General features: G+C 41.5%; 2 protein-coding genes across 3 annotated transcripts in view; one reads left to right on the top strand and one right to left on the bottom strand.

Moving 5' to 3' along the window:
* The first annotated feature begins 919 nt into the window (after positions 1 to 919).
* Positions 920 to 18946, top strand: gusb (glucuronidase, beta). Of its 2 annotated transcripts, XM_055658055.1 has the most exons (14): positions 920 to 1159; positions 2881 to 3069; positions 5076 to 5257; positions 5715 to 5857; positions 7498 to 7691; positions 8618 to 8770; positions 9698 to 9876; positions 10719 to 10865; positions 10968 to 11052; positions 12630 to 12806; positions 14988 to 15123; positions 16650 to 16776; positions 17408 to 17515; positions 18552 to 18946. In XM_055658055.1, exons 1-13 carry the CDS (start codon positions 950 to 952, stop codon positions 17490 to 17492), a joined length of 2007 nt encoding a protein of 668 aa, XP_055514030.1. In that variant the 5' UTR covers positions 920 to 949; the 3' UTR covers positions 17493 to 17515; positions 18552 to 18946. The 2 variants fall into 2 exon arrangements, with proteins under 2 accessions (XP_055514030.1, XP_055514029.1); XM_055658054.1 differs by having other exon boundaries at positions 17408 to 18946.
* Positions 18947 to 19636: 690 nt separating this feature from the next.
* The window catches only part of vkorc1l1 (vitamin K epoxide reductase complex, subunit 1-like 1), a 36471-nt gene continuing 32471 nt past the window's right edge, over positions 19637 to 23636 (bottom strand). Inside the window, exon 3 of the mRNA XM_055658056.1 lies at positions 19637 to 23429. Within this exon, the coding sequence (XP_055514031.1) occupies positions 23203 to 23429 (227 nt within the window). The 3' untranslated portion in view covers positions 19637 to 23202. The remainder of the gene's footprint in view (positions 23430 to 23636) is intronic.

Raw genomic sequence — 23636 nt, 5'->3', positions numbered from 1 at the left:
CTGAAATGTCACTTATCCATGTTCTCCAGAGATGCTGCCTGACCTGCTGAGTTACTCCAGCACTTTGCATCCTTTAACATGGAAAGTGAAACTTTCTCCACAGAGAGAGGAGAACTTATTCAAAGTAGGCATACCATAAACCAGCATCTGCAGTTCCTTCCTGCACATTTCGCCTGCTCCATTGCCAAATCTCAAGGTCTGGCTACTTTGAAGAGGTTCTTCTCCCCTCTCCGACAAGAGTTCAGCAACATCATCTCTCACTGCTCCCCCTTGGTGATTCCTCCTGCTCTCCACCTAACAGTTGTTTTCACACCTTATCCTTCTGTACCTCTAGTGTCCCTCTCCCCTGTCTCGACCCAAAACGTCACCTATTCCTTCTCTTCAGAGATACTGTCCGACCCGCCGAGTTACCCCGGCATTTTGTGTCTATCTTGAGTGTAAACCAGCATCTGCAGTTCCTTCTTACTCATCCTGCCACTGGTTATTGATACAAGTCAAGTCAAGTCAAGTCAAGTTTATTTGTCACATACACATACGAGATGTGCAGTGAAATGAAAGTGGCAATGCTCGCGGAACAACAAAACAACCAAACAAATTATAAACACAATCATAACACACATATTATTTTACATAATAAATAATAGAAGGAAAAACGTTCTGTACGGGGCATATCCTGAGACGGGACATCATGAGAGTGGACATCTCCAAATGGGACACATCCCCACATGGGACACCCTGAGATGGGACATTCTGAGATGGGGCATCCCCACATAAGACACATCCTGAGACAGGACATCATGAGAGTGGACATCCCCACACGGGACACATCCCCACATGGGGCATATATTGAGATGGGCCCCACCCCCACACCCAGGACATCCTAATACGGGACGTCCCACAACGGGCTCGGGGTCATGTGACGGTGCGGGGGGGGTCATGTGACGGCATCATGGCGGCGGCGGGGAGATGCTCGGTGTCGCTGCTCCCGCTCTCACTCCTCCTCCTCCTCCTCGCCTCGACCGCCGCCGCCCTCAGTCCCCGGGACAGCCCGTCCCGAGAGCTGAAGCAACTGGGCGGCCTGTGGAGCTTCCGGGCCGATCGCTCCCCCAGCAGGGAGCAGGGCTTCGAGGAGAAGTGGTTCCAGCGGCCGCTGGCAGAGGTGAGGCCTGGAGTGAGGGGGAAGGGCTGGGGATGGTGGGGGGTGAGGCGGGGGGGGGGGGGGAAGGGAGAGGGTTTTTTTTTGTGGGGGGGTGGGGGGGGGGGGGGGGGGGGGGGGGGGGGGGGTCGGGGCCGGGGTGGGGGGGGGGGGGGGGGAGAGGGAGGGGGAAGGGAGTGGGGGGTAGGGAAAGAGGTAGGTAGTGTGGAGGGAATTGGGGGGGGGTAGGGAGGGTGGGAAGGGTAGGGAGTGTGGAGAGGTTGGAGGGGGGGGGGTGAGTTGGGGGGGGGGGAGTAGGGGAGGGGGTGGGGAGTGAGTGGCTAATGGCTTTGGGCTGAGAGGGGCGCGTAGTAGGGAAGGGGGTGTGGAAAGAATGAGCAAGGATTGGAGGATGGAAGGAGTAGTGAGGAAATGCCACAGGAGAACCTTTTTCCCTGTCGCTATCAGACTGTACAACCTCCTCCCCCTTCTGTCATGGGGTCGACTGCCCCCCCCCCCATATAAATTAAATCATACTGCACATGATTTAATTTAATGCTTGTGCAATATTACATATGTGCTGTGCAATAACTGTCACTTGTTACTGTATCTTTTGACTGGTGGCAGACTAATTTCCCCCCCGAATTAAATAAAGCTGTATCGTAGGATAGTGGAAGGAGTGAGGGTAGTTAATCCATTGTTGTCCTGCTTCATCGCTCTCTCACACCCACCTCTCTCTCTAGTGCCCTTAGTTTCTTCTCTAGCATCCATGAAACCCCCAACATCCCTCCCTCCCCCAATCTCTTGGGCAAGACAAGAATTTTAGTTGAGACGGGTAATATTGCAACTTCCCCCTTGAGATTGATTATCTTTCCTGAAAATGTGATGTTGCAACCATCCCCCAGTGAAGAAAGCCTAGTGTCAACATGCCTGCATAAGCTCTGGTGGTAATCCTACCAAATTGTGCAATGCAGTAAAGCAATAACTTTCATTTTATGTAGCAACTTCCATTATTTGAGAGATTGTAAAACGTTTTGTCATCAATAAAACACCTTGAAGGGAAGCTGTTGGAATGTAGGAAACTGCAGTGAAACTTATCTGATTTCTTCATTAGCAATATGATAAATGATCAAATACTCTGTTGTGAGACTGGCTGGGAGGGTAAATATGGAGTGAAAACATTTGGAGAATGCACATGATGATCTGTAAATATTCTTTGAGCAAAAGGAAGAGTTTCAGTTTAATATTCCAACTGAAAGGCAGTTTTTTGGAAGTTTTATCAATCATTTAGCACTTCGCTAGAATGTCGGGCTAAATATTGTAGCCATGTTTACCAACTGTTAAGCTTGCTTTGTGCCTCTCCCTTGAATGTAGGGATTAACTGGGTGTGAACAATGCAAAATGTACCATGGTAGTCATTTTAATCATGCAGGAAGAAATGGGTGGCACAGTGGCTCAGCTTGTAGAGCTGATGACTCGCAATGCCAAGGTCCTGGGATGATCCTGACCATGGGCGCTGTCTGCGGAGTTTGTACACCGTCCCTATGACCACGTGGGTTTTTTCCGGGTGCTCCGGTTTCCCCCCCACAGTCCAAAGACATGCAGGTTTGTAGGTTAATTGGCTTCTGCAAATTGCCCCTAGCATGTAAGGCACAGAACTAGTGTACGGGTGACTGGTGGTCGGGGTGAACTCGGTGGGTCGAAGGGCATGTTTCCGCACCTGTATCTCTAAGTTTTTATCTTAGACTGGGCCGGTGATCGACATGCCCGTTCCAGCAAGCTACAATGACATCACACAAGATCCCAATCTGAAGAATTTCATCGGCTGGGTGTGGTATGAGAATGAAGTGTGGGTGCCCAGATGTTGGATCTCCCCAGAAGCTGGGAAGAGAGTGGTCATCTATGTTGGAAGTGCCCATTATTTTGCAGTTGTTGTAAGTATTCCTAATTATTCTATATAATGCTTACATTTGGAAATGGATTATTAACGCAAGTAAGAATTAAAATTTGATTCAATGGATAAAACAAACAATACCATGAAATTATGGACATTTAGGTGATGATAAATGATTGGTGCAAGTACAGGTGTTTTGAAGTTTGAGTCTTGAAAGCTTTACCGATACACACTATGTATGCATTCTTGGTCTCTTAGAGGGAATTACTTAAGTATCTTTTTTTTAGAACAGTTAATTTATAGCATTTGTTAAATTGTCAATGCAAGTATCGTTTTAAAAATTAGTTTTGTAACATGTAGATTCAATGATTTGGAGATAATTGCACATAAAATGGTAGAGATGATTTAGTGGATAATTATGTTTGCTGAGGAAATTGTAGGGGTCCCAGCCTCAATCTCTCCAGATATCTTTTCTCAGGAGAGCAATCTCAGCCTTTCTGGTGTATCTTCACATCTAATGTCCCTCCGGGGATTTACTTTGCCCATTCCAATTCTCACTGCAAAAAATGTGACACTTTACATTTTCAGCATTAAAATTGGGGATTTTAGCTGGAGAAGCTTGAGAGTACGTGCCACCGGACACGGGTGATCATCCAACTCAGTATCCTGTACCTGCCTTCTCTCCATACCCCCTGATCCCTTTAGCCACAAGGGCAACATCTCCCTCTTAAATATAGCCAATGAACTGGCCTCAACTACCTTCTGTGGCAGAGAGTTCCAGAGATTCACCACTCTCTCTGTGAAAAATGTTTTTCTCATCTCGGTCCTAAAGGATTTCCCCTCTATCCTTAAGCTGTGACCCCTTGTCCTGGACTTCCCCAACATCGGGAACAATCTTCCTGCATCTAGCCTGTCCAACCCCTTAAGAGTTTTGTAAGTTTCTATAAGATCCCCCCTCAATCTCCTAAATTCTAGCGAGTACAAGCCGAGTCTATCCAGTCTTTCTTCATATGAAAGTCCTGACATCCCAGGAATCAGTCTGGTGAACCTTCTCTGCACTCCCTCTATGGCAATAATGTCCTTCCTCAGATTTGGAGACCAAAACTGTATGCAATACTCCAGATGTGGTCTCACCAAGACACTGTACAACTGCAGTAGAACCTCCCTGCTCCTATACTCAAATCATTTTGCTATGAATGCTAACATACCATTCACTTTCTTCACTGCCTGCTGCACCTGCATGCCTACTTCATTGCCTGCTGCACCTGCATGCAGTGAAGTAGGCAAGTAGACTGTCAGGCATCTGAACAGTCGTACCATAGCTAGGGTATTGTCTCATTTGCTTGGGAAGCAGGAGACTTCTACACAGCCCCTAAAGCCCACACCATTCTCTAATTTCTGAAAACATTGAATTAGTAGCTATGTTTTGTACAGCGATGGTTAGCAATAATAGAGGTTAGTAAATCCTCCTCTTGACATGTTTTGCAAAATACTTTTGAATGCACTTGTCTATTCCTCTAGGCTTAGTGAAATCTTTAGTTAAAAGACATGGCTGCACAAGTCTTTTAACTAAAGATTTCACTAAGCCTCGAGGAATAGACGTGCATTCAAAAGTATTTCGCAATCAATATTCAGGTTTAGTTTAGAGATACAGCATGGAAACAGGCCCTTCGGCCCACCAAGTCCGCAGCGACCAGCAATCCCCACACATTAACACTATTCTATGCACACTGGGAACAATTTTACATTTATACCAAGCCAATTAACCTACAAACCTGTACGGCTTTGGAGTGTGGGAGAAAACCGAAGATCTCAGAGAAAACCCACGCAGGTCACGGGGAGAACGCACCAGATAATACTGTACAAACAAGCCACCTATGTCAGGATCATTCCATGGTATCTGGCACTGTAAAGCAGCAACTCTATCGCTGTGCCACCCTGATGCCCGATTGGCATTTTGGGTATTCATTAGTTCAGTTCATTTAGATGGTTGCAAAATGAAATATTTTACAGCAGTGTGATTAACGAGGCTCTGTCTTTTTGCAGTGGGTGAATGGTATTCAGGTTGCCTTCCACGAAGGGGGCCACCTTCCTTTTGAAGCTGACATCACTAAAATCATTCAGAGTAGTCCATCTCCTCAGCACAGAATCACTATAGCAGTAAACAACACACTTACGCCTTATACTTTACCTCCAGGAAATATTGAATACATGACGGATACAAAAAGGTGAGACTAACTCAAATACATAATTAAGTAATTGATAGTAATGAGGATTTTTCTTTCCTCTGTGTTCTAGAATAATGAAGTGGATGTGCTTTTTTGGTCATGTTGGGAGTAATTCATTTCTGGCTTATAACTAAAATTACAGAACAGGCTGTAAATGCTAAGTGTGTCGGGCAGCATCTCTGGAAAGAAAGATGGTTAATATTTTTGGTCCCAGATCCTTCACCAGAACTCTTTCCCAAGATCTGAATCATTAACTCAAAGGTCATTTATTGTCACCTACTCTTTCCACCAACTATTTCTCTTTCCACGGATACTGCCTGACCTGCTCAGTATTTCTAGCATTTAATATTTTTACGGTGCTTTGTGTTTATTTTGGTATCGTGAGCCAGAAGATAAGAGTGACGAAACACCGCCTTGTGCTTTTCATTTACCGTCTGCACTATTTAACTTTCTCTAGGTATCCTCGTGGTTATTTTGTGCAGATCATCCAATTTGATTTCTTCAATTATGCTGGGATTCACAGGCCAGTTCTACTATATACCACACCGAATGTCTACATCGAAGATGTAACAGTTGTAACAGACGTTGTGGGTGGTACAGGTAGATGATTAAACTAATGTGGGTTTTGGGCATCACTGGTAAGGTTGGCATTTATTGTCAAGCATAATTGCACTAAAAAAAACTACCCCCGTGAACTTCTACAGTGAGTTTGATCCTTATCTCAGTTCTGCTGTCAGTTTGAATGTTCTATGTGGGTCTGCATGGGTTTCCGCCAAATTCTCTAATCTCCTCCCACATCCCAAAGATGCCATGGTAGGTTAACTGGCTACTGTATATTACTACCACCACCCTGTCACTAGGTAAGGACGGGACAGAGTGGAGGTTGATGGGCATGTGATAGTGTTTAGTTTACAGGTAATGAGGGTGGGAAAGCACTGATGGAGATGCTCCGAGGATCAATATAGACTCTTTGGGCCAATTGGCTCCTCGCTGTATCAAAGCAGGTATATATGAAGCAGCTGGAGATGGTGCGAGATAGTCCTGCAGCCATATTCTGGTGCTGGGTAGATTGACCTTGAGTTATAGATTGTGAAACTAGTCCATGTTCTCCTCGGGTTACGGCAAGGTTCTGTTCCTAAGAACTACTGGCAACCAGAACAGTTCACAAGTAGGAAATGTGACCATGAACTGAGTTCCCACACGATAGAAGATGCCTGCAGCAGCCACTAATCCATCGCTCCAATCTCCCAAATGCTCGTCCGTATGTATGGGCGGCGCATATGGTGGGGAGAACCTGCATATGACTCTCCTCTGATAGAAAAGATGCAGATTGGGTGGGTATTAGAGTTTAGAGATACAACATTGAAACAGGCCCACTGAGTCCACACTGACCATTGATCACACTAGCTCCCATTATTCTATGTTCTCCCACATTCTCATCCACTCCCTACACTCTTGGGAAAATTTACAGAGACCAATTGTTCTACAAACCCGCACGTCCTTGGGATGTGGGAGGAAACCAGAGCACTCTGAGGAAACCCGCAAATGTGCAAACTCCACACAGACAGCACCCAAGGGTATGATTGAACCCGGGTCTCTGGCGCTACGAGGCAGCATCTCTAACAGCTGTGCCAATTGAATGAACTGGATTGGATTTACCTGTTTTCTGTGCATAGAGAATACTGGCCATGATTTGACTTTATTTGGCATTAACTACAAACCTATCAAGTACATTTTCTACATGCTCCTATTAGCTTCAAATATCTGATATTAAAAAATGAAAGGCTACCGTAAAGAAAATTACCTACTGACATTGTTGCCATATATTTGACAAGAACATGTGAGGCCCAGTGAGGAACAAAACCTCATATTTCGCTTGGGTAGCTTACACCCCCGGCTGGATGAACATTGACTTCTCCAACTTCAAAGACTTCTCTAACTTCAAAAACTTCTCTCCATCCCCTCCCCCTTCCCAGTACTCCCACCAGTCTTACTTTCTCTGACTACATTCTATCTTTGTCCCGCCCACTCAGTCTGAAGAAGGGTCTTGCCCTGAAACATCACCCATTCCTTCTCTCCAGGGATGCTGCCTGTCCCGCTGAGTTACTCAAGCATTTTGTGTCTACCCTTGACAAGAACATGTTGTGGTGCGACTTTTCATTGACATTTGTTACAGTTTAAGACTCCAAAGAAATAGCTTTCACTCTGATTTTCAGTAGCTGTACCTGCTTTTCCTCTAGGATTTATAAATTACAAAGTGTCCATAAGTGGAAGCACACATTTTACACTGTCACTAACATTGCGTGATCACAGAGGGAAAGTTGTTGCTTCTATCATCGATGGACCTCCATTTGGAGAATTTAAACTACTTGATCCTAACCTGTGGTGGCCATACCTGATGCATGAGAATCCTGGGTACCTTTACAACCTTGAGGTAAGGTTTGCAATATTTTCGGGACTCACTGTGTAAAAATAAATTGGTCTAATGATCTCTACATATAACATTGGTGAGAGTTCTTCCCTACAGCAAGCAAGGATTTTCATTGTCCTGTACTTCACAATACCTGTACACACGACAATAAACATTGTACCTCACCATACTCCTAATTTCAGATAGCCCTTGTTTTCTCCCACCTTCCCCATCCCCCTTCCCAGCTCTCCCACAAAGCCTACTGTCTCCGCATCTTCTTTCTTTTTCCCGCCACCCCCCGACATCAGTCTGAATTCTCGACCCGAAACGTTGCCAATTCCTTTTCTCCATAGATGCTGCCTCACCCGCTGAGTTTCTCTAGCATTTTTTGTCTACCTTCGATTTTTTTCCAGCATCTGCAGTTCTTTCTTTACCACTTGACTTAACCTCATTGTTCTAGTTTTCCAGTTCATATCCGGTGCATATTTCAAACATGCACCCTTAACTCTTGAACTGGCAAGTTCAAGCAATTGGGGCTTATTCCGTCATACATTATTTTGGTTTGTAGAGCAATTTGAACCGTTTTAATGCAGTTTAACAGCATGTGGATGTTATCATTCATATCCTATCTTAATTTTACAGAGAAATAGTTAATTATTTGCTTACTTCTGAATGTAACTTGTAGCACTGTTGCTCAGGTTTTGGGCTAACAGCAAAATTGGTTAACGTATCATTAGTTTCCACATTTATTAAGACCATGTTCTGTAATGTTTCTCCCACATCTTTTCATACAGATGAGCTATCATTACTGAAGCAGCACCAGGTCCTGTCAACAATACAAAATTCTGAATGTTATTTGGTTTTATTCTGTAAACTACCGATTGTAGTATAACTTAAAATTTGGATCTATCAACCTAATATTTAATAAATGATAAACATTTTTTACCTAGGTGCATATGAAGAGCAAAAATGATAACACTCTGTATGAAGATTTTTATACTTTACCAGTTGGAATTCGCAAGGTCCAAGTTACCAAGACCCAGTTCCTTATCAATGGAAAGCCATTCTATTTCCATGGAGTAAATAAGCATGAAGATTCAGATGTGAGTATGAGTATCTGCCTATTCATATTGTTTGTATCTTTTCTGTTTTGCCTTTACCGTCTTGTGGCATTACATGCGATTTTACGTTTTCAGTTTGGTCATAAACTGTTTTATTTCTATTTCAACAAACATTGCTGACAGCAAAAATTAAAAACCATGCCGATGTAAAATGCAACCATTTAATAAATTTACATCCAAGGTAACATTTAACATTATGATAAAAACGTTCACATAATTTTAGCTATCGGCGTATGGAGCTAGTCTTTATCTGCACTTTAGATTTGCAATTGGATAATTATTTGTTTCTGTTGCTGTCTAACTTCCTTTTGCAGTTAAACATTGTTTTGATCCTATTTCTGCATTACAGCTAAATAATTTAATTAGTCACAAGAGCAGGATGAGGCCATTCAGCCCATCAAGTCTATTCCGCCATTCAATCATGGCTCATCTATCTTTCCCTCTCAACCCCAATCTCCTGCCTTCTCCCCATGACATCCTTACTAATCAAGAATCTGTCAATCTCCGCCGTAAAAATACTTGGCCTCCACAGCCGTCTGTGGCAATGAATTCCACAGATTCGCCACCCTCTGACTAAAGAAATTCCTCCTCGTCTTTCTAAAGGGGTACGTCCATTTATTCTCAGGCTATGGCCTCTCTGATGAGTGATTGATCGTTGTGTATGTGACCTTGGGAATTATGATTCCTAAATAATTTATTTAGTTGCCTGAGACTCTTTTGAAGACGGCGGGGGGCGGGGGAGGGGGTGTAAATCCTAAAACTGGAGAAGTTACCAGAAGCAGAATTGCCATTAAAGGGAAGTTTATCTAATTGTGTACATCAATCATCGGGTTTGCGGAGTAACGTAGAATAATGTTTTGCGAGCTTGACTTGTACGAAACCTTCATTAATCACCACCACCACCACTAGATGCGAGGAAAAGGCCTTGACTGGTCAGTGATTATCAAGGACTTTAACCTTCTTCGATGGCTGGGAGCAAATTCATTTCGTACGAGCCATTATCCATATGCAGAGGAAATTATGGATTTGTGTGACAAGTATGGGATTGTGGTCATTGATGAGTGTCCAGGCGTGGGCATCAAAAATCCGTAAGAACATTTCTTAAACTTTACAAAACAGTCTGGTAAAATTCTCATGAGATGCTCCACTGGGGTAAGAATATTCTGTTCGCTGTTAATCTCATATCATCTGAAAAGGAACTGTTGTAAAATGTATACAATTAATTGATTGCGTGCAATCGGGGAGCCATAGTTAATTATGTTATGTTCGTGATCCCGTAGCATTTAAGTTGAAAAGAATCCGCATTTGCTTTAAATGGAAGAGAGGTGCAAAAAGCTGGAGTAACTCAGCGGGCCAGACAGCATCTCTGGAGAAAAGGAATAGGTGACGTTTCGGGGTCGAAAGTCTCTTCGGCAGACTGAGTGAGGGACAGGGAAATGAGAGATATCGACGGTGATGTAGAGAGATATAGAACAAATGAATGAAAGATGCACAAGAACGTAACGATGATAAAGGAGCAGGAAGAATCACAGAGAGGGAGCAGCGAGAGAAGATGGGTAGTTTGGCACATTGGTAACTGCAAAGTCAATCACATTTCATCTTAAGGGCCAAACCAGATCATTTTATTCTTTCCCCATCAATTTTGAAAGCTTTTTTTTCCCCATCTCTGAGCGAAAACATGAGATGGCGGCTAAAATATGTCGCATTCTCATTGAAAATAATGAATCTGGAAAATAATCCTTTAGTACCATTGAATATGGCAAGCCACATGAAATAATGTGAAGATACAAAACATGATATCTTTGGTTTAAGGCAGAATCTGCAGTTCCTGCCGCACTAACTGTCATGCAATATAAAACCTAGCCTTTCTCATAATCGATATTTTATACGTCCAAAGCACAATGCTAACCTCTTATTTGCTTTCTTTTAGCCTGAGCTTTGGCAATAAATCCCTCGCTCATCATTTAGCTGTAATGAAAGAGTTGGTGCATAGAGATAAAAACAGGCCCTCAGTGGTAATGTGGTCCGTAGCTAATGAACCTGCATCTGCGTTACCTCAAGCAGGCCACTACTTCAAGTAAGTACTGAGATGATCATGTGCTCTTAATTACTAAATCGTTTTTTTTTGACAAATCTAGCCATATGTTTAAACGATCTTTATATTGTTCTTTAAAAACAGAACTTTAATTGCATCAACAAAAGCTATGGATCCAACCAGGCCTGTCACCTTTGTAACAGACACTGACTATGAGACTGACAAAGGTGTGAGTAGAAAATGAAGTCTATTCAATGTTCTACATTTGTAAAGGTCCAAAGCACAAGAGCAAAACGTGTTTAATTTCTTTCACGTCGGACCCTGTGACCAGACCGCAATTTTATAAATGTTTATAAATCCTCCTCCACTGTCAGAGTGAAGCCCAGCGCAAATTGGAGGAACAGCACCTCATATTTCACTTGGGCAGCTTGCACCCCAGCGGTATGAACATTGACTTCACTAACTTTAAGTAGCTCTTGCTTTCCCTCTCTCTCCATCCGCTCCCCCTTCCCAGTTCTTCGACCAGTCTTATTGTCTCCGACTACATTTTATCTCTGTACCGCCCATTCCCTTGATATCAGTCTGAAGAAGGGTCTCGACCCGAAACGTCACCCATCCAGAGATGCTGCCTGCCCCCGCTGAGTTACTCCAGCATTTTGTGTCTATCTGCATTTTTATAATTTGTGCTAAATACCCTGCCTAGAACTGAGTGAGCAGCAGCTTGATTACTGTGTAATCCTTAAGTTAACAAGGAATGTTCAAATGGTTACGTTTTGAGCTCTTACAAAATTGTTGCGTCCAATGTTCCGGATAAGAGGAATATTCTTGAAATGAATAGAGAATTCATTAATTGAATCCAAGAATACTAGGGGATGGTCGCTCTAGAGGGACGACAGGATAGATGAGTAAGAAAGAACGTAGGCAAAGAAATAGATGACTTGCATTTTGTTTTCCAATTCACAAGCATTTTAGAGGAAGTTTATGTACAAGAAATGCCTAATCAATAGAACATTGCTGTAGATTATAATAGAAAATTACTATAGAAAGTTTAACGCTCATTTGAAGGGCTAATAATATTCTATGACAGTGACTTTGCAGAAGCAGCTTTTACTCCTGTTTTGTTTAAATCTGGTACATTTGATTTCTAATGAGAGTACATTTCCATTGTGACTTAGATGGAAGATAGACACAAAATGCTGGAGTAACTCAGCACGACAGGCAGCATATCTGGAGAGAAGGAATGGGTGACGTTGCGGGTTGAGACCTTTCTCCCGCTGAGTTACTCCAGCATTTTGTTGCTATCTTTGATTTAAAGCAGCATCTGCAGTTCCTTCCTACACATTGTGACTTAGATGGATCTGTCACTGCAAAATGTTCTAAAATGGGCGGCCACGGTGGCGCAGCGGTATAGTCGCTGCCTTATAGCGCTGGAGACCCGGGTTCGATCCCGACTACGCATGCTGTCTGTACGGAGTTTGTACGTTCTCCCCGTGACGGCGTGGGCTTTCTCCCACACTCAAAGACATACAGGTTTGTAGGTTATTTGGCTTGGTGTACGTGTAAATTCTCCCTAATGCGTGTAAGATAGTGTTAATGTGCGGGGATTGCTGGTCGGTGTGGACTCGGTGGGCCTGTTTCCACGCTGCATCGCAAAAATAAATAAATGAATGAAAAGGTGGTCTGTTTGAGATGTATGACAAGAGAACCTTTTTTAATGTTTGTTCTTTGAAACCTGTCCGAAGTGAGTGAAACTGTTTATTGGAAAATAACTCTGGGATAAATGAAAGTTTGGTTATGTTTTCCCAGGTCCAGTACACAGATGTTATTTGTGTGAACAGCTATTTTTCCTGGTACCATGATTCTGGCCATTTGGAGATCATTCAATTGCAACTTGCCAATCAGTTTGAGAATTGGTATAAAAAATACCAAAAGCCAATTATTCAGAGTGAATATGGAGCGGATACGATAGCAGGACTGCACAGTGTGAGTAACGAAAGCATGAGCTTGGCATTAAACATTTTGCATTTTAAAACGTTTGGAATGTAAAGCTAAGGCTTTCACATAATTTTATATCATGGCAGCTCTCGATTGAATAATGTAAACAGCGGTGGCTAAAATACTGGAGCAGTAATCCAAAAATCTGGCCTGTCCCAGTGTACGAGGTAATTCAAGAGTTCTCCCCTGATTCGAGCTCATGTAATATATGTAGCGGCTCGTACGAGTAAATAGTAACTTTTTTTTTCATCACGAGTATTTTTTTTACTCGTGGACATTTTTCAGTGTTAAAAAAAACGTCATGAGTTTACCAGATTTCCCGAATACCTACCGTTACTCGTACGAGCCGCTACGTGACATCCACGAGCTCCTACGTACCCGCTACGTATATTACACGAGCTCGAATCGGGGGAGAACTCTTGAATTACCTCGTACTGTGGGACAGGCCCATAACAAACCAGACATAAAACCTTCATGGCAACTGTGAAATTTAAATAGTTAATTAGCCGGGATTTGGGGAGAAAGTAAAACTAGTCATCAGTAATGAAGGCCAAAATAACTGAAGTGCTAGTTAATGTTCTTCAGGGTAAGAAAATGTACCATCCTTATGAGGTATGGTCGACTTGTGCCCCCGTACCTGGCAAGCCATTCGGATCAAGGGCAAGTGGGGATCAGCAACGTGCTGGCCTTGTCATCAATGTCCACTCTTAAAGTGAATAAATTAAACTATCTAGAATAGTGTTGAGAGAAGAAGCCCATATGATTGAGGGGTCTTTCTTTTGGCGAAGGTCATTTGCTGTATTTATCTCCACACTGAGCTGTCCTTCGAAATGGCCTTACCAGAAACTCAGCGGTTCTTTGTAAGAGATTTCATGCAATTATATTGACCACAAGGTGTCAATCTCAGCACAAAGATTCAACAAGGGCATCTGCACTACATATTTGGCTCTGCAAAATCTTTCTTACTCAAAATGTGAGGGTGTGTGTCAAACCTGTGAAAGTTATCATGGCCTGGTCAAACAATGACCGTGCTCATGCTCATGCTCATAAAATAACACCTTTCAGCCAATATCTGCAACTTCTCCCATTATTGGGCATGTCAGGATTCAGGACACACACACACACACAAAGGGTGTCAGCACTGATGATAGACACAAAAAGCTGGAGTAACTCAGCGGGACAGGCAGCATCACTGGAGAGAAGGAATGGGTGACCTTTCGATTCCGAAACATCACCCATTCCTTCTCTCCAGAGATGCTGCCTGTCCCGCTGATTTACTCCAGCTTTGTGTCCATCTTCGGTTTAAACCAGCATCTTCTCAGTTCCTTTTAACACGGAGGTGTCAACACATTGGTTTACAAGCAAGTGGAATTGGCCGTTCTCAAGATTGACTTATAGCATCAAGGCAACGGGCTTGAGAGCCTTACTCCTCATTATAACCTTGCAGCCAAGGAATCAGTCATTTTCCATGTTGAAAACTATTTGGATTAAGGATTGTGAGAAACCAGGAAACTCAGTGGGACAGGCAACATCTCTGGAGAGAAGGAATGGGTGCCGTTTCGGACCCAAAATGTCACGCATTCCTTCTCTCCAGAGATGCTGCCTGGCCTGCTGAGTTACATTTCCACCCATAGTTAACTTGCATCAAATGCTAGTAATAACTTAATAATCATAATGAGATTTACCATATAACCATATAACAATTATATCACGGAAACAGGCCATCTCAGCCCTTCTAGTCCGTGCCTAACACTTATTCTCCCCTAGTCCCATCTACCTGCACTCGGACCATAACCCTCCATTCCTTTCCCGTCCATATAACTATCCAATTTATTTTTAAATGATAAAATCAAACCTGCTTCCACCACCTCCACTGGAAGCTCATTCCACACAGCTACCACTCTCTGAGTAAAGAAGTTCCCCCTAAACTTCTGTCCCTTAATTCTCAAGTCATGTCCTCTTGTTTGAATCTTCCCTACTCTCAGTGGGAAAAGCTTATCCACGTCAACTCTGTCTATCCCTCTCATCATTTTAAAGACCTCTATCAAGTCTCCCCCCTTAATCTTCTGCGCTCCAAAGAATAAAGACCTAACTTGTTCAACCTTTCTCTGTAACTTAGTTGCTGAAATTTGAAGTAGATTTTATTGGATTATGCACATCTGTCTATAGGATCCACCAGTAATGTTCACTGAAGAATACCAGCGAGCTGTAATGCAAGAATACTTTAAAATATTTGATGAAAAAAGGAAAGACTACTTAATCGGTGAACTAATTTGGAATTTTGCAGACTTCATGACTGCCCAATGTAAGTAATATTTTGTTATTATCTGATACTAATAAATCTCCCAGATTATATACACCCAACATGCTTTAGGTTTTGAACTATGCCCTCTGAATTGCTGCTCAAAGAATTCTGATGATCTACTCTATCAAGAAATAATTTGGCCCTCCATGTCTATGCCAGTCCTTTAGGCAATATCGGTCCCCATTTATTTACTCTAATCTATTTCCCCCCTTCAAATTTTGCTGCTGACATATGCAATGTGCAATTTAGAATGGCACCAATGTGATGTGGGAGGAAAACCACGTGGTCACAGGGAGAATGTGCAACCTCGACACAGGCGGAGGTCAGGATTGAACTGGGGATGCTGCTGCTGCTGCAATAGCTGTGCGAACCCAGCAGAGGGGGCTGCAGTCTGGCTGGCTTCACATTGTTTGTTTGTATTGTTTCAGTGGTATTTTGCACATAGTTTCTGAGTCGGGGAGTGGCTCGTGGTATTTTGCACTTTAAAATGTCAGGCCATAGCTGGGTGGTAAAACATTGCTCAATATTGCTCATGCAGCAGTTTGGCATCTGTTGGGAGATGCACAAAAGGACACAAAGTGCTCAAGTAACCTGGAGTAACGTTTCCAGGTTGAGACCCTTGTCGACGCGAAACATGACCTATCCCTGTTCTCCAGAGGTGCTGCCGGACCTGCTGAGTTACTCCAGAACTTTGTGTATTAACCAGCATCTGCTGTTTCTTTTTTCCTATGATTTTCCGCTTTATAAATTGATATATTATTAAGTCTTTGCTGCATTGTGAATCGTTTTATTAAAAATGGATAAATCAGAGGAAGTTGAATCCTGAACAATTTTGGTGGAATAGGAAGGTATTAAATGATATTAAAATCAACAAAACAAAAGAATCTGCAATGGACTTTATGCGAAAAAACTGAATAGTTTGGCAATTGTAACTGCTGCTGAAAAATACAAGTTTTACATAACAGTCCCTGGTTAAGATATGCAAACATAGTAATGCAATGATATGGCTTACCTTGAGTAGTAGTAAACTTCCAATCATCATAAGGACATTCAGTATGAATTACCTACCTGTGGAGGACCTGCTCTTAAAATGCCTGGGTCTAATAGTTTTGTATTAGCGATATGGTCTAGTGACTTTTCACCTGTAATTTAACTTGGTTGTACATGTTCCACTTTGAGCTGGCTAATTGAGTCCTAATACAGGGGTCAGGAGTTATGGGGAGAAGGCAGGGGAATTGGGTTGGGTTAGGAGGGAGAGATAGATCAGCCACGATTGATTGGCAGAGTAGACTTGATGGGTCTAATTCTTATGACTTAATACACTACTGAAAAGTCAATGAGAAAGCAAAATTTGAAATAGACAATGTTACGGTAGCTGTAATCAGAAGTGCTTTCTTAGTCTCTAGAAGTCTTCCTGCTGATGGCCTTGAGGGGGAGTGATTCTAAAAAATCTGTACCTGACACTGAAATGTGGATGTGGGAGATTTCATTGACAGATGCTGAATAACTGCTTTATTTGCTTGCAGCCGTAACACGTGTGGATGGAAACAAGAAAGGGATCTTCACTCGTCAACGGCAACCCAAAATGGCAGCCTTCATTCTTCGGGATCGCTACTGGAAACTGGCAAATGAGGCCAGAAACATTTCTCAGAGGTACAATGGCTACCAGTGAATACAGAAGTAGGCACAGTGCTCCAGGGAATTATGTATCGATTTCCTCAACATGCTTTGAAGAGAAGTACCTGAAGTTGTGGTGGTGACAGTGCTGGGAAGGACAATGTTTGCAAACATGTACTAGCTTAAGTTATAGCAGCAGAATTAGGCCATTCGGCCTATCAAGTCTGCTCTGCCATTCAATCACGGCTGATCTACCTTTCCCTCTCAATCCCATTCTCCTGCCTTCCACCCGTACTAATCTGTCAATCTCCACCTTAAAAATATCCATTGACTTGGTCTCCACAGCCATTGGTCCTAGACTCTCCCACTAGTGGAAACAGCCACTCTATCCAGGCCTTTCACTATTCAGTAAGTTCCTTCTAAACTCCAGTGAGTACAGGCCTAATGCCGTCAAACGCTCATATGTTAAGCCAATCATTCCTGGACTTACCTATTTTAAATGCTATTGAGTGTTCTCGAGTTGAAAAATACTTAAAGTCCAAGTATAAAAGTCTGAGGCAACCGTATCACTTTCAGCTTACACAAAATGTTCAGTACTTGCACAGGAATTGTAAAGTTCACCAAAATAAATCCCCACTTAGCGAGTTTCAATCCTATTGTTTGGCAGGTTCTATTACCAGCTTCAAAATGAAGAACAGGACATCTGCCAAAGGGATGAAAAAACATGTACAGCCAAGCCTTCATTTCAATGACGACCCTATCCCCTGTAAAATAGGTAAGAAAAAAGCAGATTTTTACCAAACCAACATTGCCTATCTGGTGCTCATTTGCAATTATTTTCCCAGCCTGGTAAAAACAACACTAGGAATTGTAACAGGTCAAATGGAATTAATACCTCAACAGTTTAGCTTAGAAATACAGCGTGAACACAAACCCTTTGGCCCACCGAGTCCAAGCCAGCCAACGATCCCACACTCTAGGGGCAATTTACAGAAGCCAATTAATCTACAAACCTGTATGTCTTTGGAATGTGGGAGGAAACCCAACCAGTCACAGGGAGATCGTAAAGATTATAGTCAAGATTGAATACGTGTCTCTGGTGCTGTACTCTACTGCTGCGCCACTGGGCCTGCCTGTTTTGTATAAACTATGTTATAGGATTTTTTCAAAGTGATTCTGAAGTAGCAGTAGACCAACCTTAAATAAAAATTCAAATTATAATTTACATAAGGTAGATGAGATTGTTGTTAGCTTTTGTTCAAAAAGCATATTTAAGGGCATCTTTAATGAACTTTTTCTAATAAAGCTGTTTGACTTAAGGGGCTGTCCCACTGCGGCGACCTAATCTGCGAGTTTAGAAGAGTTGGCTCTCAAACTCGCAGCATGGTCGACTCGTGGTCCTGGGAGGTCACTGGAACTGTCCTTCATGCTCGAGGGAAGTTCCCGCATACTTGCGGCCTCAGTTTGGTTGAGGAAAATTTTTCAGCATGTTGGAAAATTTTCCGCCAGTAAAAATTGGTTGGCATGGTTCTTTTGAACTCGTAGTGCAGTGGAGTGGGGTCGCCATGTAGTTACAGGCAGTCGAGGGCATCCGTAGGCAATCTCCTTCACTGACCAGGCATTTTAATTGGCTCATTGGAGTTTTCAGGACTAAGGAAAACCGACCGGTAATTTAAATGCCCGCTAAACTTTACTATAAGTTGTCTGGCTTCTTAAAAGTGTCTCCCCTCCTCCTCCCCCCCCCCCCCCCCGCACTCTAAAGGATTTATCGTACACTGTGCAGCGGTCTTTTACCTTCCTGTTCATCGCAGGTGTGAATTTCAGACAGCGCTCCCCCGCTTTCCCTGCCCCCCGCCTTTGCAATGCGTTTGTGTGTGTGTGCGCGCGGTCGCTCGAGGTTTTCCAGGCGAGTGCCCTCGAGCTTGAAGGTCGAAGACAGTTGCTGTAAAGTCGCGTCAGTGGGACAGGCCCTTTAAGCATTCAAGAAATGTTACCTACAGCTTTACTTTTACTCTTTTTTTAAAAAATGCACTTAAACTGAACCAAGTTTAAGAGATAAGTTACCAGTAATGGGAAATTGAATACAGTTACTCCTTCAACATGTGTGGCAGAATTAAGTTCTTTAAATAATGTATTAAAATTTGACAAACGTGCAATGTTTTTATAAAAATGTTTGCCACCAATAAAAATGTCAATGACTGAAAAATAGTTTGTCAGACAAAGCATGCTTTCATCATAAATTCTTACAGGTTCAGGTACTAAATTGCACATAGTTAAAATTTCAGCATGAACAGACTAATAGCTTCTGGAAATATGCATTTCATTGTATGCCATGGTCAAATTCATACGATGGTTTTTAGTCGCAGGAGAATTTAATCTAAACCTAATCAAATTAAAATCTTATTTGGTCGTATCACAGAAAACTATGGGTGAGTATTTAAACAGCATTTCTTTCCACATCCTAATACGTGAAATTCACAGTATTATCCAGGAGTAATCCGCACTCCTGGAATTGGTTATAACCAAGAAATAGCATGGAAAAGCAATGAATGATTCAGGCAGGAGTTATTAAGTATTGATTCCTTAGTCAGTTTTCTGAGTTAATGGGTGCAGCAGCATATATGAGCGAAGGAAATAGGCAACGTTTTGGGCCAAAACCCTTCAGTATGAAGAAGGGTTTCGGACCGAAACGTTGCCTAATTCCTTCGCTCCATAGATGCTGCTGCACCCGCTGAGTTTCTCCAGAATTTTTGTGTACCTTCGAATTTCCAGCATCTGCAGTTCCTTCTTAAACAAAATTCTGAGTTTATGGGTTGTTTTGAACAATTTTGCTTGCAGGAGTTATTAACAGTAGAAGCCATCCGACAAAATTAACATTCAAAAAGTACAAGACTCATGTAAATTCTACATTTATTTCATACCAAAAATTTTGTGCAATGAATACACATTCATACATATTTACAATTTTTGCCATTTAGCAAAATCATATTCCTGAACCTATGTATAAAAAACCGTTCTCGTCTGTGGCTGTGAAAGGGATCAATGCCCAGAGAGTCCACCTTTAAAGTTTTAACATGTGTGCTCATGAGCATGAAGCAGCATTAATAAATAACTCTGATGGAACATATTATACAGATCAAGAACATAGTACTTCTGCCATGCTAGATACAGTTTACAAAAATAAAGAGCATCTGTCACCCTGTCACTTTCATAATGACAATTTACTGTAATGAAAACCAATTTACTTCACTGTCTTTAATAGGGGCCCATTTGCCTGTATTGATACTGATACCAGTGATATGTAGTGATGAATCTAGTTATATTCAATTACAGTACATTATGAGCAGTAAACATGGGTTTCATGCTAGACAGTGCAATATTTTCAAACAATGGTGGTGGAAGAGGGTTAATACAATTAGATTTCTGAGACCTTAAATTTGTCCATCTTTCTACTGCTGGTAAAATGATCTCAATACCAGGCGATACACAAAATTCGAACCCAACCCAAAAGTGGCAAAAACCAATATTCAATTTGTTTTGTACCAAACATGTAGAATTGCAGTTACATAGTATATAGTTTTACCCCAAAACAGGATCAAGAATGAGCAGGACGTCCACAGTCAAGGTATAAAGTACCAGTATTATAAACACAAGTTAACTCCTTTGGAATTTTTTTCTTCTTTCTTACAGCTTATCGGGCCACAGGAATGTCACAAAATAGTACAATAGCATTCCAGTGGTCATGTAGATCTCAAGACAGACGGAGATATTTACTAAACCCAGCAGCTTCAAGGAGCACAGATACAATAAATGTACTTCCCCCACATCCAGGATGCAAGCTTTAACTGTGTCCAACTTCCTCTGGATTATCAGCATTCTATGAAGAATGTAGTAATGGCATTTAACATCAACTAAACATTTACAGTGCAAGGATTTTTTTTTAAAAATCACACATTTAAGGGCACACAAAACAAAGAGTTGCGAAAATACTGGCTCCATAAATTACTGATTGCGTGTGCAACATCTTGCACGTTAACAAGCGTTAGCTTCAAAGTAAATTACTATGCGTTAGCTATACATGCAGTCCTTGATTGACATAGAACTCATCCTTTTCTGCCAGTGAGTCTGCTGATCTAAAACTGTCCCTTCCATTTTGATTAGACTATGCACATCAAGTAGGCACAGAAAGTTGACAATTGTTTGGATGACTCAACCATGTAAGATGGATCCTGTGCATATGTGCACAGTATCTGAGGTATACTAAAAATTAACACGTTTTTTTATGGAAAGTTGGTTCAAGGCATTAAAATTTACATTAGGAGAAAAAAAAAAATTGGTTCAACTACCTCTGCAATAAACCAATATTTACCAGTTCAAAGTCGCAATTACATCATTTCATTAAACATTTTCACGATCTATGAAATGTAAAGTAACCTCATTCTAATGAGATCATAAGCTACTTTAAGAAATTCAAAACTGTTAGGATATCAATTAGTGCAATAGACCACAAGGTTGCTTGATGTGAATAATTACAGTGTTTGAAAAAAAGTTATTAAATTTGTTACAATCTCCACAACTTGTAGTTTCGGGGACATCATCATCATCATATTGAATTGAAATCTTTTATCTAGTGCAGCAATGAATACAAAATTAATCAGCCGGCATTGCACAGTGAATGCACATTTCCAACAATATTTAAGGAGCACCACAGCTTCAAAACCAGGAAAAGCCTCTAGGTCTAATTGTCATCGTGCTGAAAATGACAAACTTCCAAACAAAGCTCGAAGATGGTATTGAGCAAAATCGGGCATTTTAAATGGCAGTTATTTGTTTGTAACGAGAGAAAATCCTTTATTTAAGCACTTGTCATGCATATTTTAATTTGTTTAAGGGGATAGAATCGATTTTAAATACTTTCTTAATGCCAGATCAAACTTTTTAAATGTAAACTCCTCTTTCCATCCAGTCAGTCCAATTAATTTGAAAGATGTTTAGTTTGGTTTAGAGATCCAGCGTGGAAACAGGCCTTTCGACTCACCAAGTCCGCGCCGACCTGCTTCACATTAACGCTATCCTACACAGAGTAGGGACAATTTTACAATTGCAATGATACCAAGCCAATTAACCTACAAACCTGTACGTCTTTGGAGTGTGGGAGGAAATTGGAGATCCTGGAGAAAAACCCACGCAGGTCACGGGGAGAACGTACAAACTCCGTACAGACAGCACCCCTAGTCAGGATCGAACCTGGGTCTCTGGCGCTGTAAGGCAGCAACTCCTCCGTGCCACCCATATGTTTAATATAGCACTGGTTCTGAAATCAACTAATCTTAAACACAAACAATTGGCACAATGCTGTTACACTAGCGACAAAAAAAGGGGGCTTCAACGTAATCAAAACTTTTAAAAACTTACATGAATTTAAAAAAAAGTTGTATACAGCACAACTAAATTCAAACCAAAAGGGGTCCATTAAACATGGGTCTGGATGACCACACATTTATATAGACATGGTCCTGTTGCTTCACTCAACAAATTTTCAAAAACTGAAATTAAAATAAAATTACTATGTCTAAAGTGCAATGTGGAAGTTCTTTTGTTAACAAAAAGTAAACTATTTTATACTGCACTTTTACTAAATTACATCAAAAATATTAACAAATTCTTAGTCCCATTTTAGTCACCTGCAAAGATTAGAGCTTTTGTAACTTTACCGAAAATACTCAGATGCGTCATTTTAAACCATTAGCAAGCTGTGACTAGAGCTACCCAGCACTAAGAATAATGCTGGTTTAAATACCTTTGTGGTACATTGTCGGCCTTTTAAAAGAAAAACAAGCATGTACACAGATAAGGCCTACGCCTACAGGACCCAAACATTTTTACATGGAAAGCCACTATTTAACATGTGATAAATTACTACTGTACGGAAAGAAAAATCGGACTTGCAACACTCACACTGCCATTCAACCAAGATGTACATTTTTTTGACCCCACGTAAAAAAGCACCAAGACCCAGGACACCTGTTAACCACTTTCTGTGCAATACAAAACACTTGAATAGGATTAAAATAAAACAGCAAATTCCTCTGTAACAGAAGGCACTTTCAATCACAATTTAACACAATTTGCATTATTGGGAGAAGGAAAAGAAAGAGGAATGCTTAAAATTACAAATGCCACTTAGTGTATTTGTTTAAATTCAGATCTCCGAAGGAATGTGCACTACAGTTAAAGCTTGCTCTTTGTTGGTCTCTGTTATATCTGTGCAGGAGGGAGGATAAACCAACACTCAGGGCCCCACAGAAGTATTCCATTTAAAAAAATTGGTTCTCAATGACTTTGATTTCCATAATATCATATACACCTCTCTCTCTCTCTCTCTCTCTCTCAAAAAAAAAAGACTGCCAAATAGACATAATGAAAGCAGGCTCTCCAGGTGTTAGGCTTGCAGATCACACATTATTCCTGTTTGGATTGGAGTTGCTGTTTCCAGGCCTCATTCAAGTAAACGAGTCGTTTATAGTTGATAATAAAGAGAATGATGTTCAGGACATATGTAGTAATGCAAATTATGCAAAAGTCCTTCAGCACAAAATACAGGATGTAACTTAGATACAGTGCGCCCACCACAGACACTATGGAGGTCGTCATTAGTATTAAAGCAGCCATTGCACTCACGGTCATACCTGCGGGAAAGAAAATAAAATGTTACTTCATGAACAAAAGTCATTCTTTGCTGTACAAAACAAACAGTTGTAAACATTTACAGAAGTAAATGTCGCTGCATTTAGCAAAACCATGATAAATATTCTGTTGTACACACAAATGATAGTGGGTATATTGAATGAGTTGCCAGAAAAGGCTATTCTTATAGAAACTTACAACATTCTTAA

Source organism: Leucoraja erinacea, chromosome 28 (genome assembly GCF_028641065.1).
Source record: "Leucoraja erinacea ecotype New England chromosome 28, Leri_hhj_1, whole genome shotgun sequence".
NCBI lineage: Eukaryota > Metazoa > Chordata > Chondrichthyes > Rajiformes > Rajidae > Leucoraja > Leucoraja erinaceus.
This window is presented reverse-complemented; position numbering and strand designations above follow the sequence as displayed.

Excerpts from the sequence above, each read along its gene's own strand:
- gusb (XM_055658055.1), top strand. The coding sequence starts at position 950 with ATGGCGGCGGCGGGGAGATGCTCGGTGTCGCTGCTCCCGCTCTCACTC. Across the intron at positions 5,258-5,714 it reads TACATGACGGATACAAAAAG|GTATCCTCGTGGTTATTTTG; the intron begins GTGAGACTAACT and ends AACTTTCTCTAG. Across the intron at positions 10,866-10,967 it reads CAAGCAGGCCACTACTTCAA|AACTTTAATTGCATCAACAA; the intron begins GTAAGTACTGAG and ends CTTTAAAAACAG.